This window comes from Benincasa hispida, chromosome 9 (genome assembly GCF_009727055.1).
Source record: "Benincasa hispida cultivar B227 chromosome 9, ASM972705v1, whole genome shotgun sequence".
Lineage (NCBI taxonomy): Eukaryota > Viridiplantae > Streptophyta > Magnoliopsida > Cucurbitales > Cucurbitaceae > Benincasa > Benincasa hispida.
Window position 1 is genome coordinate 75,710,062 of NC_052357.1, and position 15,436 is coordinate 75,725,497.

The 15,436-nt window shown below is 37.1% G+C and overlaps 3 protein-coding genes across 6 annotated transcripts; 2 read left to right on the forward strand and 1 right to left on the reverse strand.

Annotated features, from left to right (window-relative positions):
- Positions 1-217: 217 nt before the first annotated feature.
- LOC120087359 lies at positions 218-4,796 on the forward strand. Its single transcript, XM_039044350.1, has 9 exons — positions 218-901; positions 1,434-1,473; positions 1,576-1,654; positions 1,748-1,793; positions 1,891-1,989; positions 2,672-2,740; positions 2,847-3,198; positions 3,280-3,431; positions 3,703-4,796. Exons 1-9 carry the CDS (start codon positions 482-484, stop codon positions 4,594-4,596), a joined length of 2,151 nt encoding a protein of 716 aa, XP_038900278.1. The 5' UTR covers positions 218-481; the 3' UTR covers positions 4,597-4,796.
- A 633-nt stretch (positions 4,797-5,429) lies between these two features.
- Positions 5,430-8,700, reverse strand: LOC120085428 (DNA repair RAD52-like protein 2, chloroplastic). Its single transcript, XM_039041390.1, has 3 exons — positions 8,466-8,700; positions 8,260-8,357; positions 5,430-6,522 (listed from the first exon to the last, which is right to left on the reverse strand). Exon 3 carries the CDS (start codon positions 6,352-6,354, stop codon positions 5,725-5,727), a length of 630 nt encoding a protein of 209 aa, XP_038897318.1. The 5' UTR covers positions 6,355-6,522; positions 8,260-8,357; positions 8,466-8,700; the 3' UTR covers positions 5,430-5,724.
- A 1,258-nt stretch (positions 8,701-9,958) lies between these two features.
- Positions 9,959-13,876, forward strand: LOC120085427 (probable serine/threonine-protein kinase PBL21). 4 transcript variants are annotated; one of them, XR_005483931.1, is made up of 8 exons: positions 9,960-10,775; positions 10,884-10,913; positions 11,022-11,197; positions 11,312-11,501; positions 11,800-12,191; positions 12,531-12,874; positions 13,569-13,712; positions 13,835-13,876. XR_005483931.1 is itself a non-coding variant. In XM_039041388.1 (7 exons), exons 1-6 carry the CDS (start codon positions 10,712-10,714, stop codon positions 12,834-12,836), a joined length of 1,158 nt encoding a protein of 385 aa, XP_038897316.1. In that variant the 5' UTR covers positions 9,960-10,711; the 3' UTR covers positions 12,837-12,874; positions 13,569-13,768. The 4 variants fall into 4 exon arrangements, 3 of the variants coding, with proteins under 3 accessions (XP_038897317.1, XP_038897316.1, XP_038897314.1); XM_039041388.1 differs by lacking the exon at positions 13,835-13,876 and having other exon boundaries at positions 13,569-13,768; XM_039041386.1 differs by lacking the exons at positions 13,569-13,712; positions 13,835-13,876 and having other exon boundaries at positions 12,531-13,241.
- The last annotated feature ends 1,560 nt before the right edge of the window (positions 13,877-15,436 follow it).

Consider the following 15,436-nt stretch of genomic DNA (forward strand, 5'->3'; position numbering starts at 1 on the left):
AAATGAAAAATTATAAAAACCACTAAAGTATATTGATAGTTGCAATTACACTCTTAAACTTTCGATGTTCAAAATTAGACCCCTAAATTTTTATAAATATTAAAATTGGACTCTCAAATTTAGAATAATGGTAGAAATTCGGATAAAATTTGAAGTCTTAAACTTACATAGATTATTACAATTTATACAACTAAGTATTTTTAAAATTGAAAGTTAAAAAGGGTGTTTTTTGCAATTTGTAAAAAAAAAAAGGGCCCATATAATGGAATGGGCCCAGTTGCCATGCCTTCGTGCTTTACGGTTCCAATTTTTAACAGGGTTTTTGTTCCTATTCCTTTGCACGCACGTTATACCGTCATGCGATTCGCACGTGATAGGGTCATGCGACTCGCACGTGCCTAGAAATTCCTGCATCTTCCGCCGCGAAAACTGAAATCAATTAACCTCCCTGCGTTTGGTTTCTGCAAAAAAGGGAAGAAGAATGGGCGAAGTTTCTAAATCGACGATGAAGAAGAAGAAGAAAAAGGGTCGCCCTTCTCTTTTAGATCTTCAAAAGCGCTTCCTCAAACAGCAAAAGTTGCAGGAACAGCACCAACAACCGCTTAACGCTTTCGACTTTGCCTCGAACCCTAGCAACCCATCTTCTTGTCGGAATCGCAATGTTCAACCGGCAACAGACCGCGTCCCCAGCGCCGCCGCCGCCTCCTCCGCCGCCGCAGACGACGACGACGACGAGCGCATTGAGAAGAAGCATAAGCCCTTACTCGGTTTAACTTCTCGTCAAAACTATCCAACATCGTCCGGTTATTCTTTGCGTAAACCGGCCTCCTACGGTGAAGATTCCGAGGCGTTCCTCAAGCGTCGCAGAATCGGCGCCGCCCAGTTTGGATCTTCTGAAGTGGTGATGAACTGTCTATATTCGCTCGTCCAAAAATACTTTAAAACAAGAAGAACCCTTCGGCAACGATTTATAAAATCTACCAGCTTTTTATTTCTTTTTTTTTTTTTTAAAAAAAATATATATAATCAATTGCCGTGTCATGTTATCCAGACGAGATTTAATGATTTGTTTAATTTCGCGCGTAAATTGAAGATTCTGATAAACTTTCTGTCAGATCGGATGTTTGTGGTGTGTGTGTGTGTTTGACTCGGTCAAGTTTCGCCTCTGTTTTATCTTTTTGAAGTTTGGGATGATAGTAGTTTTATTACAGTAGATAATATTACTTAATGGAACTCTCCCTTTCTTTATTTTTATAATCATAATTAATTAATCTGATGAAAGCTTTAGTGAAACAAAATAATGCAGTATCAACTAGAAAAGAATGAATTTGTCTTATCTCTGACCTTTTTCTATTCATGTTATAATGAAACCGATTCCCACATCCCCCAAAGTTGTAATATTGTTTTAATGGCGGTATTAACTTAATTTGCAGAGAGAAGAAAAAGCTTTGAAAGCGACAGACACTGCACATGGTATGGTATCTATTTCTAAACAAAGCTCAGTTGTTGTTGAAGAAGAAGAAGGTCGCGTTCTGAACTTTATTTGCTGATACTATTTTATGTGGTGGGGGGTAGGGCCGCAGGTGGAGTCTGGTCCCACGACAACTTTGCCAGACAAAAAGTTGTTGATTTTCATCCTTGATAGGCTTCAAAAGTGCGACTGTTCATTTGTTTCTTATCGTTTTCCCACGTTATTGTTTGCAATTTAATAATCGTTCTCTGAACAGTGCTCTCTGTTTTCATCCAGAAAAGACACACATGGAGTATTTTCCGAACCCGTGGATCCAAACGAGGTGCTTTTTTCTTTTTATTTTTCTTTAGCCGTCTTTTATTTGTTAGTTTTTAGATTTTCAGGCGCAAAATTGATTCATTTTTTGGTAATCTTTACAGCTTCCCGACTACCATGCCATTATTCAAAATCCTATGGATTTTGGGACTGTGAGAGCGAAATTAGATGGAGGAGCTTACGCAAATTTGGATCAGTTTGAAGTGTGTACTTGTGCCTTATAAATTCTCTATTTATTTCTTTTGATGCTCACATTTACTAATTTCGTAGTGTATGCTTCTTTCTTAATTATTATCATAGACTTGCTGTTTTTTTATCACTTGATTGTGCCATTCTGATTGCCCCTGTCTCTGTCTTCTTTTCAACTCTCTAATTTATGACATTTGACTTATGGAACTGTTTGAGTCACCTGTACCACATCCATGTCAATGTACTTGCAAAAGGCTGCGGAATTTTCAGCTATTTACACTACCTGTGTTTTCAGAATCTTCTTTGAGATGTCGTCACAACCCCACCGAGGTTTTACGAAGTTTTGAGCACCTTAAAGTTATGAACGGTGGTTTGGACTTCAAGCCACTGATGTGCAAGGTCTTGATGGGTTTTGATTAAGATCTGTGATGACCTCTCATATATTCCTTGGATATGATTCTTTCGTGCTTTTGTCTACAAGTCTGACCACCGTTTGTGTATGTAAAGCTTGAGAATTTGCTTATATTTTAGTTTGATTGATTCACTTTCTTATGACATAACACGAACTTCTTTGCCTCTATAACTTTTGTTTCTAGAAAAAGAATATTTCTTTCGTTTGTTGATTGTCAAGTAATTTGTCTTGTGACGATTGAATATAGAGTGGAGTATTGACATTTTATCATTTTAATCTTGCAGGAAGACATTTTTTTGATATGTTCAAATGCAATGAAGTATAACGCTTCGGATACTGTTTTCTTCCGTCAGGTTTAGACAAGTTTGGATTTGTGTTTTTGAATGTTATGGCTTTTGCATTGATTAGAATAATTATTGGATTTACTGTTTATATGTTTTAAAGTTCATTTTATCTTAGGCACGATCCATACAAGAACTGGCGAAGAAGGATTTTGAGAATTTGAGGCAAGAGAGCAGTGATGAAAGTGAACCAGAACAGAAAGTTGTGAGGAGAGGTAGGCCACCAGGAAAGAGCCTGAAGAGATCATTAGGCCTTGGTAACCCTATCGAAAGTAATGGAGCAGAGTTCTGCTCAGGTGCTACTTTTGCTTCCGGATGTGATGATTCCTACAACGTCAATGGTTACAATTTGAGGAGATCACGTTCCGCCTTCAGGCCTCTACCTGCAGATCCTTTAGCAAGAACATCTACAGCTCAACATGGCGAAACTTTGGCCAGCTGGTTGCCTGAATGGAAAAATGAGTTTCCAGGTTTCTTTTATTTCACACTACTATAAAATATCTTATCCATCTTTAGAGTTTTGTCTAAGAGTTTTATCCATTTGTTTTCAGCTTCAGTTTTGAAGGGTGTTCTTAAGAGTGGAAAGAATGATAATATGGCTGTGAATGAGAATAGACGTGATACCTACAATTGTGCAATGTCCTGCGGGAATTGGCCATCTGTCTTTGGTAACTTTGGTGGAGACTTGAAGCAACTAATTACTGTATGTAGTGTCACTCCTCATTCTGTTCTATTTAACGTGTTTGTATATATGCAATGGAGACCGCATCAATTCTCATTTATTGTCTTGAAGATCTGTTGAGTTTGGGAATGTGTGTGGTTTGTGGGGGAGATTTTTCTTCTTCTTCCTCTTCGTTTTTTTTTCTTTTGGGGGTGGGGTTCCTTTTATTTGTGATGGGGGAGATTCGGACTAGTTTTGACCAGGTAGTTCCATTGCAGTCACAGTACATCTAATTTTTATCAATATCAAGCAGGTAGGTTTGCATGCGGAGCATGGTTATGCAAGAAGCCTAGCTCTCTTTGCAGCCGATCTTGGTCCTGTAGTTTGGAATATTGCTTTAAGGAAAATTGAAAGTATTAGTCGGGAGCTGGGGCGAGTATTGATACAAGAAATTGAAATGCAACAGCAGAACCGAATGTTGCCTCTGGATGGAGGCTCATCCAAAATGAAAACAGTGGCAGAGAGCACTACGATTCTTCCATGTAGAAGCATATCTGGCTCCAATATTGGTGTTTCCAATAATTGTTTGAAACTCGGTGAAGATGCTGATAATGAAATTGATAGAGTAAGAAATTCCGAAAGTGAGACAGTATTGCTAGACAGAAGTAGAGGTGTGATAGGATCAACAACTTGTATACCGAACGAGCAGAACGATCAGAAAATGATAGTTCCTTCAAACATTCCTCACACAAATGGTAATCTTTTCCCCCATTTTTCACAAGAAATGAGAATGGTAAGACTCGATTCTATTCTTGGTGGGACGTCTTGTTCAGACGCCTTTTCAGTCCCTTGTCAAATGCATGGTACATCTCCAGCGATCAACAATGCTTCTTTCCAAATCCCTGCCGGTGCTGGTGATATGGATTTGTTAAACCAAGCTGGAATGCCAAAACTTGCAGAAGAAGCAGCCTCTCAGTCGCACACTCCACGGCATTCACTGTCCTGTGTCTACTTTCAGGACTCGATCGATACACAACAAGACGAGCGTAATGAAAAGGGGCGTCGGCAAGAATTATCAACATGTCCCGTGCTAGATTCAATCACCTTCAATCCCGACCTTAATTTTGGATTAGGCTTGTCTGCTGCACCCAGTTCTAATCTGCAGATTCTTTCGCAAATTCAACCTGATTTAGTATTGCAGCTCTGAGGACATGTTATTTGGTATGTATACGATACAAATTAATGTTGCAGTTATGTACAGACCAGATAGTAACTCCAATTTATCTCATTTTCTCGATCTAGACCATAGGGACTTGTACAATTATTGTCTAGATCCACCTCATTTATCTGTTTACGTGGACAAGCCAAAACCAAAAAATCAATATACAGGGAAATTTTTAAGAACAATGATGCGTTAACTATCTTTTCCTAAACTTTGGTAAATGATGCCAATTATATGATACCCTTCATCCATCTGATTCTTTTTGGGTTTTTGTGTTTGGGTCCAAATTTATGACCATTGTTCATATTATACAACTCAATCACGTGACATCTTTTGTTTCAAATTCTCTTTTCCTTTTTGATGGGGCCCAGCCTGTCTCTATTTTTTGGGTAGAAATTGTATGTTCATCCAAATTGATTATTGTTTAAAAAAGAATAATCAATAAATTATTTTATTGGTATTTTGAATCTCTAATCAGCATTGCATGTGATGTGGATGAGACTTGCAGTGTTGCACCCAATTAGTACAGTTCTCCGTCAGGTAAGATTTAACGTCGTCAAACCGAGGTAAGGGCTAAGGCGTTGACCTAATTCAAATCCGATCTGAACTGAACCGCTGGGGCTGGCAGTGTTAGTTTCGTAAATAACAGAGATGATAAAGGGCAGTGGCGGAAAGTGGAGGGCTGGCAAAGGGAAGGAAGAAATCCAGAGACTTGTGAGGATTGCCCACTAACATAAATGCAAACAAACAAAGGCCCACCATTCCCCCAATCCAGATTCAAACTCTATACAAAGCAAAGTAAAGAAAAAGCAACTGTGAAGGATCCATTTCAAAGTGTAATCATGAAATAAACACAAGAGGGTACAATTGAAAAGGCATCTCTGAAACAGAGTACGTGTAAATTAAAAAGATATAAACTCAGCAACATGGAAGTATCCACATATGACTCTGCTATAAAAGTTCAAGCTCCACGGAATCATCTAAAACTACTAATGTACACCCTCTCAAGTGTCAAGGCCAACATTATATATCCATTTCTACAAAATATTGAGACTAAAAAACTTTATTACATGTTGGAATGGAAGCATCGCATTCTTTTGTTATTTGCTGCATTCATTCTTCATGATAGAGATACAAACCAAGGCCAAATCTTGCACAAGCCTTGCAAAAAGCTATTTCCTCCGCAGCAGCTACAGGATCCTCAATATTGCTATCAGTGGCCGATACTGTTCCAGTTGATTCACGGTGTGCCTCTCCATCCGATCCTCTAACGGTCACACGATAAACCACAGTCACACCACCATTGTCAGAGAATATGACATCTCGTATTTCTCCACACCATCCAGGGGCGTAGAAACTCAGCATCCTATTAGCATGAAACCAAGGGATGAATGTCGCAGGAGCACGATCATGGGTGTCAGAATGAGGGGCTTTCTGAGCGATGTTATCAGGGATTCTCTTGTTTAGATCGCGAAGGATCTCCGCAAGGGGTCGAGTAATGCAGGATGAGTTAGCTGGGGAAAAAGATTTGTTGAGTGGAACAACATAGTTGGAATTGGGTACTCCCTTCTTACTACTATTAGCATCACTGCTGGAGCAGACTAGACGAAGATAGCGTCGTCTTGAAGCGGTAGAAATTACAGGGAGTCGAATCTCACTAGTAGTGTAGGAAGAGGGCAGGGACAATAATGCAGGGAGGTGAGGCCTTGAGAGCTGGGAATGGGCATAGGTTTGAAGAGCCATAATAACGATGAAGCAGAGCAGCCAACGATGACTTTAAGTTAAAATGTCTCTAGAATTAGAGCATTCGATTTGAGGTCTTGGTGACAGCAACAGTGATCCACACTAGCAACAAGATCAACAATCGCGAAAGAAAATGCCTTCAAGAACGACCTCAAGGATTTAATAAACCTGCACATCAACAAAGAAGACATTTTAGACAAAATCCAAACCTGCAAATCAATCAAGATCTACCAAAAGATACCATCCCAGCCGATTCTAGCGAGGAAGAGGTTCTAGGACAACAACTCCAAGCGACTTAATGACTTCAAAATGAAAGTAAAACTCCCTGACATTGATGGGAAGTGAGATATGGTATCTTATTTAAGATTGGATAAAAAAATGTTTAAACTTTGTTTGATTAGACAGGGACTTTAGAAGCACCAAAGTCAAAATTGGTTGCGCTAAGATTAAGAAAAGGAGCATCCAGTGGGACCAATTACAGAATAGAAAAGCTCTCATAAAGGCATGGCTGACCATGCAAAAACCCATGAGGGAAAGGTTCCTCTCTATAAATTATGAACACCTTTTATATAGAAGGTATCCTTAAACAAGGAAATAGGAGCGTGAACGATATACAGAAGAGTTTTATGTCGTTAAATATCCAGATTAAGAAAAATTATACAATACTAAGTAGTTTTACACCCAATATCCTATTTAAAAATTAAAAGAAGTTGTAAATTAAATTTGGTCACTACGATAGAAGCAGAACAACAAGAACAAGATTCACAAAAACCCCAATGCAAGAGAAAGATTCAGCTGGAGTATCATAATAAATCTCAAAGAAACAATTCAAAATCCCAAATAACATTTGAAAGAGGTGGTACTTCCACCAATCCTTTTAGCAAAACAAAAGAAAACAATTTCAAGCCTATAAAAAACTGAGCATCATCCCAAAGAAAGAAAACACAATATCCCTAGGCCAAAGTAACACCCAGAAAGTGTTTTTGCTGTGGCCAACAAGGGCACATATCCAACAAATGCCCACAATGCAGAAAATGGCTACAACAGAAAACATAGATGAAGAAAATCAAACAGAGAGTGAGAATTTAGAAATGAGAGGAAGAAGCGCCATATGATAAAGGGATGAGAAAGATCAACTTTCATAAGAAGAGGAAGTAGTTATAGATGGAAAACTTAGCAATACTAACGAAATCATAGGCTGTATATATATGTGTGTGTTTATTGTCCAGGCCAGCATGTGTGCACCCCCAGTACAATTGTTTGACCCTAAAACATTTAGTTGCTAAGGGAACTCATAAGATATTAATCCTAGGTGAGTGGTCAACTAGCCACTATAGTTTGATTTCATTCCCTCTAAGTCTTTTATTATTTACATGGTTTTTATTGGCCACTACATTAACTCATAGTGGTTAATAGTGAAAAATAAGTTGTTAAAATCCCTATTTAGAACACTAAACTTAAAACCAGACGCACACCCTTCCTCATATAAGATGGGATGGATACAGAAAGGCTGGTGATCCACAGACTGATGGCCAGACAGAGGTGATCAGTATAACTTTGGACAACTTAATAAGGTCCTTTAGCAGCCAAAATCAAAACAGTGGAGCATATGACTGCATCAAGCTGTGGTCACATTCAACTACACACAAAATCCCTCACACACAGGGAAGCATCCACTTGAAATTGTTTATACTAAATTGCCTAAACTAACTGTAGACTTGTCTAAATGGCCCTCTACGATTGATTTTAATCATTGCCATGGGAGAAAATATTGCACATATGTATAATGAAGTCACACACAATTAGAAACCAGCAACCAAACGTATAAAGCAGATGCAGATGTACATGGTAGAAAGAATGAATTTAGTGAAGGTGAGCAGCAGAGGCGTTATAGATCAAACCAACCTTCAATTTATCCGACCACACCGAATATTTTGCTCCCGATGATTTTCGGATTTCAGATCCGATTAGATCCACACACGTTTAAGCTTCCTTCGATAGATCTGTAATGGTTTTAAGAAAAGAAAAATCTGTAAATATCTCAAAAGTTCAAAAGGTCAGAAAGCTACAGACCTCAGCAAATAAGTTTCATCTTTGGGCAAGGGCAGGACCTTGATGTTAACGTCGCCGGAGCCAAATTTGATGCAGTTCTTGATCATAAAATTTGCGCGGCGGCTTGGGTTGCTCTCTACAACTTGAAATAACAGCTTAATTTTCTCTCCCTCACCTAACTCTTGGGAGGGGGAATTGAAATTGATGTAGATAGTTTGTCTGATCAAGGGTTTTTCATCATGGGCTTTTATTTTGAAGTGGGCTTAGGAAGTTATTGGGTCTTCCAGATCAATCTCATAGTTTGTTTTCAAATGGTTACAACTTGTCATCCAGTATATAGAAATGGAGTTTGACCACCTACATTTCTTCTTTGACCAAACCGTACGGATCGTCACCAACCTCCATTGAAGTTCAAATTTTGAAGAAAACTCAAGTGGGTAAGTGGGTTTTTCTGCTTTTCGATCGAAACCTCTTGAAGAGAAATTGAAAGCATAAGAAAATTCATTTGAGGTTTGATTTCATAAGAGAAAACATTGAAAGCACTAAGAAGAATACATAACAAAGTCGAGCAAGAACAGAACCTTGCATCGTTTCTGGAACAAGAAGAATACGATTCTTATATACAGATTCTCTCACAAATTTAACCCGATAATGGCTTCTTTCTTTCAAAGTTCTTGAAAACATTCTAAGCACTTCAAACTTGTTAGAAAGTCATTTCAAACATATTAACTGAGTTGACTGTGTGCATTATTGCCTTTCCTAGACACATTGGTAAATGATGTCAGTTATGTTATATCATACTGTTCTTCATTCAAATTTTGATTGTAATGCAAAAAGTGATTCCATGCCCATGTTGAAAAATTTATACCTTTTCCTTTTTTTGTCTGTGTTTTGGTTAAGTGGGTTGAGATCCCAATATGTAGTTCTGGTCTCAGACAGCCAAACACATCGAATACTGAAGTAGAACCAGACAGGCTTGCTTTCCTATTAAAATGTTTGGAAAATGAATTGGGGTTGTGCTGCTATTTCCCAACACTTGCATCGTAGATTAGATTTGGGTCCAAATCTACGACCACCATTCTTCACATTATACAACAATCCAATCATGTGCCATCTTTTGTTTCTAATTCTGTCTTCTTTTTTTCTTTTTTTCTTTTCAATGGGACCCAGTCTAGTTTTATGTCATGTTCTTACAAGTTAGCAGACAAAATTAAAAAGAAAAAAAAAAAGGAACTTTTTTCTTTAATTAAACAAAATCATATGATTCATATCACTGTTGACATTAACGACAACTTTGCTTCTATCTATGTCAATCCAGTTGGCTCATCAAGCTGTTTATGTCCCATTTTTCAAAATTAATGATATCTTGAATTTCTAATCTGCACTACATGTGATGTGGATGAGATTTGCAATGTTGCACCGAATTAGTACAGTGCTCCGTCAGGTAAGATTTAACGTCCGTCAATGGAGGGAATGCGTTGACCTGATGAAAAGTAAAGTCAAACACGATAACCCACAATACAACCGGATTTGAACCGGTGGGATAGTGTTGTTTCGTAAATAGCAGTGATGACGAAGGGCAATGGCGGAAACTGGACGACCGGCCGACCGGAACGTTTAAATGCGGGCAAAAGGAAAGAAGAAATTCAGAGGGAAGAGAGCGACTTGTGACGATTGCCCACAAACATAAATGCAAAGAAATGGAGGCCCACCATCTCCCCAGATTCAAACCCTAAACAAAAATGCTCACTTGGGTTTCCTTTTCTAGGAAGAAACAGGGAAATTTGAAGCCAAAACTCTCTGTCATCAGCCTTCTCCTTTACTTCGCCGGAATCTAAACCCGATCGTCGGCGGTGGTTCTTCCCCCCCGGCCAACCCATTCTATTTTTTGCTTTGCTTTCTCATTTTTGCCCTTTAGATCTATCTCTGGTTGAAAGATCATGTTCGGCAGTAGCGATACTTCTGATCGGATTTCCCTATTTATTTACTTTTTTTTGTTGGGTTCTTAGAGTATGTAGCCTACACTCTTTATTTTGTTTTTTCTTCGTAAAAAAATATTTTTTTTTCTCTTCCTCTCTCTCTCTCTCTCTCTAACGGTTCTTCTCTCCTTAACCCTAGGGTTTGTTTTCGAATCTTCCTGATTCGGAGGGGGAGGCTCATGTGACCAAGCTTTCTCCCTCTGGTCAGGGATAGAGTGAAGTTAATTTGAAATGTGTATATGGGTCGAGTTGGGAATTGGGGATTTCGTTGGTTTGAGTGATATTTCTTTGTGAGTGATAATTTCAATTGTTCTGCTTTTGGAGATATGAGCTGTTTTTCTTGCATTCGTACTCGTTGTAAAGACGCCAGCAAGGTCGAAATTGACAATGGTATGGTATTCGTTCGAATTTTTAGCTCTCTCTCTTACTTTAATTTGAGGTCAGATTTCACTGAATCTTCAATGTTTTGGGATTTGTGAACTTGCAAAATTTTCGCAGGGAGTGGGAGGGGGAAGTCATATTCAAATGGTAAATGGCTACTGCTACTACCTGATTCTTAATGCTTTGTTGCTAAAAGAAAAGGATTAGTAAATAAGCTTTTGATTTTCGTCATATGGTTGTTGAATTTGTGTGCAGAAACTGGAAAGGGGAAGGAATCACAAACCAGAAGTGGAAACAACCGGAAATGTGGAGCTGCACGAAGCTTCCCGTTTCGCGAATTGGCGACGGCCACGAGAGGTTTCAAGGAAGTGAACTTGATTGGTGAAGGGGGTTTTGGAAGAGTTTACAAAGGCCGATTAGAAACAGGCCAGGTTGTTCTTGCTGGTTCATTTTTTGTCACCCAGATCGGTGAAAAATACAATGTGCTCTTGTTTTTCTGTAAAGTTTATTTTGATCATGCAACTGTCATTTGCTTGCTTGAACAGGTCGTTGCAATTAAACAACTCAATCATGATGGTCTTCAAGGATATCAGGAATTCATCGTTGAAGTTCTAATGTTAAGTTTATTGCATCACAGTAATCTTGTCACGTTGATTGGTTATTGTACTGATGGAGATCAAAGACTGTTAGTCTACGAGTATATGTCGATGGGAAGCTTGGAAAACCATCTTTTTGGTAAATGTCTATCCTTCTTTACCTTGTGTTTCTGCACGAACTAAAAGACATCTGTTGCATTTGATATTTGTTCTGTTCTTGAGCCTGAGGGATTAGAGAGTGGTAACTAATGGCTTTGGATACCCTAAAAAATAACATAGAAATAACTTTTTAAAAATATATTTCGGTTGTAATGCTGGTTGAGTTTAACAAATTTTAAGGTTGGATGGTTCGACTTGTCATATAAATATTAATGTGGGGGCTCTACTTAATTCCTGATTATGTTCTTTCTCTTCTTGGGTTTGTATTTTGTTTTCAGGATTGTCCCCCGAACGACCACCATTGAGTTGGAACACTCGAATCAAGATTGCTCTTGGCGCAGCCCAGGGCCTTGAGTATCTTCACTGCACAGCCAATCCGCCGGTCATCTACCGTGACTTGAAATCTGCAAATATTTTACTGGATGATGACTTCAATCCGAAGCTCTCGGATTTTGGATTGGCTAAGTTAGGACCAGTTGGTGACAACACTCATGTTTCCACCAGAGTTATGGGAACATATGGCTATTGTGCTCCGGAGTATGCCATGAGTGGCAAACTGACCCTTAAATCTGATATTTATTGCTTTGGTGTAGTTCTCTTGGAGATAATTACAGGCAGGAAAGCTATAGACTCCACCAAGAAACCTGGAGAGCAAAATTTGGTTGCTTGGGTAAGTTGTCATGTTGTCCTTGGAAAATCTCCATCGGTTTTTTTCCCGATCCTGTATGTTTCCGTAGCTACCGTAGCTGCCTTGGGCCTTTATTGGCTTTTGATAGACAGCAGTGGAAACAAAACTATTTGTGGCCTCCCATAATCTTTGGAAAAAGAAACTGTTTCATGATTTTCCTGTTTAGAGATTATTATTTCAACTACAATGTTAAGACCTTACTTGTAGAGAATATTATTTCAACTACTATTTCCTGTGGCTGGGCTCTGCTTGTTGTTGTAGAAGATGTCATATTAAATGAACTGGCCCTTACAACTACTTTTCTCCTGTCCCTCCTTTCAGTCTCGCCCTTTTCTAAAAGACCGGAGGAAGTTTGTTCAAATAGTCGACCCGCTGCTGGAAGGGCGCTACCCTCTTCGTTGTCTACATCATGCAATTGCAATTGCTGCAATGTGTCTCCAGGAGCAACCAATGTTCCGGCCAATTATCAGTGATATCGTTGTGGCCCTTGAGTACTTAGCTTCACAGAGTTACGCATCAGAACAACCGAGGGATGGCGTGCCTAGTCCCTCAAAACTATCTCCTCAAAGGGACAGGAGTACCCATGTTCACGAATCAAGATACGGAAAGAGTTCAACATCCAAGTAAGGGTGGCTGCTGTACAAGTCTTCGTATAGCTCTGTAAGGTATCAAATCAATTATCTCGGATTACAGAGAAATAGTCAGCTTTTCTTATAGCAAAGATTGTAGAAAGCAACCGTAACTATTTACATCGATTTAAGTATTTAACCAAGGCAAATTCCAGGCAAAAGGAAAAAACCATGTGAAGATCTCAAGCTTTGATTCTAGTTTATTATAAACAGAGTTCAAGAATAATATATGACCTAATTAAATAGATCATTTAGGGAGAGGGGTAATTAGAGGTAATGGGTTGAAAAGGAAAGAAAAAATCCGTTCCTTGTTCAGTTATATTATATACCTCCTGTGAACACATTTTTCCTCTTATTTAGGTCTCGTTTAGTAATCATTCTGCTTTTTATTTTTGAAAATTAAGTCTATGGACACTACTTTCATCTCTAAATTTCTTCTTTTGTTATCTACTTTTCACAAATGGTTTAAAAAACCAAGCCAAATTTTGAGAACTAAAAAAAAGTAACTTTTAAAAAGTTGTTTTTGTTTTTGTAATTTGGCTAAGAATTCAATCATAGTACTTTAAAAAGAGACAAATCATTCTAAGAAATGTGGATGAAATATGCTTAATTTTTTTTTTTTAAAAAAATAAATAAATAAATGGTTACCAAATGGGGCCTTAGCTTTTTAGTTTTTCAATTCCTTTTGTCGATCGATTCGATCGCTGTATTTCGTGTATTTGCTTTGCAGGTGCATTTGCCAGCGTCAGCAAAACCAGGCCAACTGCAATCTCCTGTTTAATATTGTAGAATAAATATCTAAATATGCAAGTAATCCACACTGCATTTTTTAATGGAAATATCTCTCTTTTGGTGGTCATTGCACATATTTCAGGTAATATGGATTTTTTTTCTTTGCCTTCAATACAGACTAGATCAGATAGTTTCATACATGACTTCACATCCTATTATTCGTCATTTTCATAATTATTTTTGCATTATTTATATTTCTCACAGGTTCCAAATTTTAATTCATTCAGATCATATTAGATTATAGGCTAAAAAAAAAAATTGTGGAATTCTGTGAAACCAATGAAGAATTTCCATGGACTATTGTGAACAAATATTCTTGTAATATTGCTCCAATGGGCTTAGTAAGAGCAGTGAATCCAGCCCGTATTGTCAACCTAAGTTTGGTGTTACGATTGAACATTGAGGTTTAAAAATTATTATAACAGTGGTGGTAAATCAAAGTAACTTTTTTTTTTTTTTTTTTTTTTTTTTTTTTTTTCATATGAATACAATAAGTAATCCTTAACACCAAGCGCTGGGGTTAAAAAATATAATGAATTACACGTGTGACGGTCATCCCTGAGTTTAAGCGGGGAATATGAATTAATTGAGACTATTTAAATGAGAGGGTATTTTGAGGCTATGAAAGTGTGAAGAAACACGTTTTCCGATGGCTCATCTACTCTCGAGCTAAGTGGGTTTTGTTTGAAGCAATCTCATGTTAGGTGTCCGTTTGGGAATTTTCTTTAAAATATGTGAGTAAGAACGTTTGTTTTGTTTGGTGAGGATATTTGAATTTTGAATCTAAAACTTATAAGTTAAAACTACATGGAAGTCTAGTACCATTAAGATTGTTGGTGTTTAGTTTTAGAAATATATGACCATGTTTCATAGTCATTTGATCCTTGAAAATTAAACTTATAAACACGTCAATTAATCAATTCTTCATTTTGTAATCCAGATTTTTGAAATTTTTTCAAAAACCAAGTCAAATTTCGATAACTAAAAAGGAAAAAGAAAAATAAAAAACTCAATTTTGTTTTTAAAATTATTTAAAAATTTAGGCACCCAATTTTGTTTTTAAAATTATTTAAAAATTTAGGCACCATTTAAAAATAAGAATGATTTGCATCTTTCATAAATGTGAGAGTTGAATTCTAGTCTTTTTTTTTTTCTTAAAAAAAAGTTAAAAAACTATATTTTTTAGTTATCAAATTTTGGTTTGATTTTTAAATCGTGGGTAAAAATTATAAAACAAAGTAAGAAATCTAGAGAGGTAGAATAGGTGTTTATAGAGTTACTTTTAAAAAATCAAAAATAAAAAATTAAATGGTTATCAAATAAGGTCTTGGATATTTACTTAAGAAGATAAAAATTCTTGTAAAGGAGATGCGTCATAAGCCATAATCAAAAGCAAAAAATAGACGTAATCGTCTCTTGTTAACGGTATTAGTCTTTTTACTTCTATAATATGTATTAAATATATAAATGCTAAATGTATGTAATAATTATGGATCCTTTTCAGGTTTATTGAGAAATAAAGCTTTTTTTTTTTAAAAAAAAATTAGGAAAAAAGGGTTGGTTTCAAAATATTCTTTTTGAAAAAGATTGTTTTTGTTTTTGTTTTTTTAATTTATTGTAATGTATCGTTTGAAGAGACTTAATCCATTGTTCTATTTATTTATTTTATTGAATACGTCTATTGGAGAGTCACATTCCATTAAAAAAAAAAGAAATCTAATTGGACGGGTGTAAAGGCGTCTGTTTAGAAGACGCATTAGCCATTAAGACCATTTTGTCCATTTCCATCCTTTTTTTTATTGAAAA

Coding starts and splice junctions, on each gene's coding strand:
- LOC120085427 (XM_039041388.1), top strand. CDS start 10,712: ATGAGCTGTTTTTCTTGCATTCGTACTCGTTGTAAAGACGCCAGCAAG. Junction 10,914..11,021: donor GGGGAAGTCATATTCAAATG/GTAAATGGCTAC, acceptor ATTTGTGTGCAG/AAACTGGAAAGGGGAAGGAA. Junction 11,198..11,311: donor GCCGATTAGAAACAGGCCAG/GTTGTTCTTGCT, acceptor TTGCTTGAACAG/GTCGTTGCAATTAAACAACT.
- LOC120085428 (XM_039041390.1), bottom strand. CDS start 6,354: ATGGCTCTTCAAACCTATGCCCATTCCCAGCTCTCAAGGCCTCACCTC.
- LOC120087359 (XM_039044350.1), top strand. CDS start 482: ATGGGCGAAGTTTCTAAATCGACGATGAAGAAGAAGAAGAAAAAGGGT. Junction 2,741..2,846: donor ATACTGTTTTCTTCCGTCAG/GTTTAGACAAGT, acceptor ATTTTATCTTAG/GCACGATCCATACAAGAACT. Junction 3,432..3,702: donor ACTTGAAGCAACTAATTACT/GTATGTAGTGTC, acceptor AATATCAAGCAG/GTAGGTTTGCATGCGGAGCA.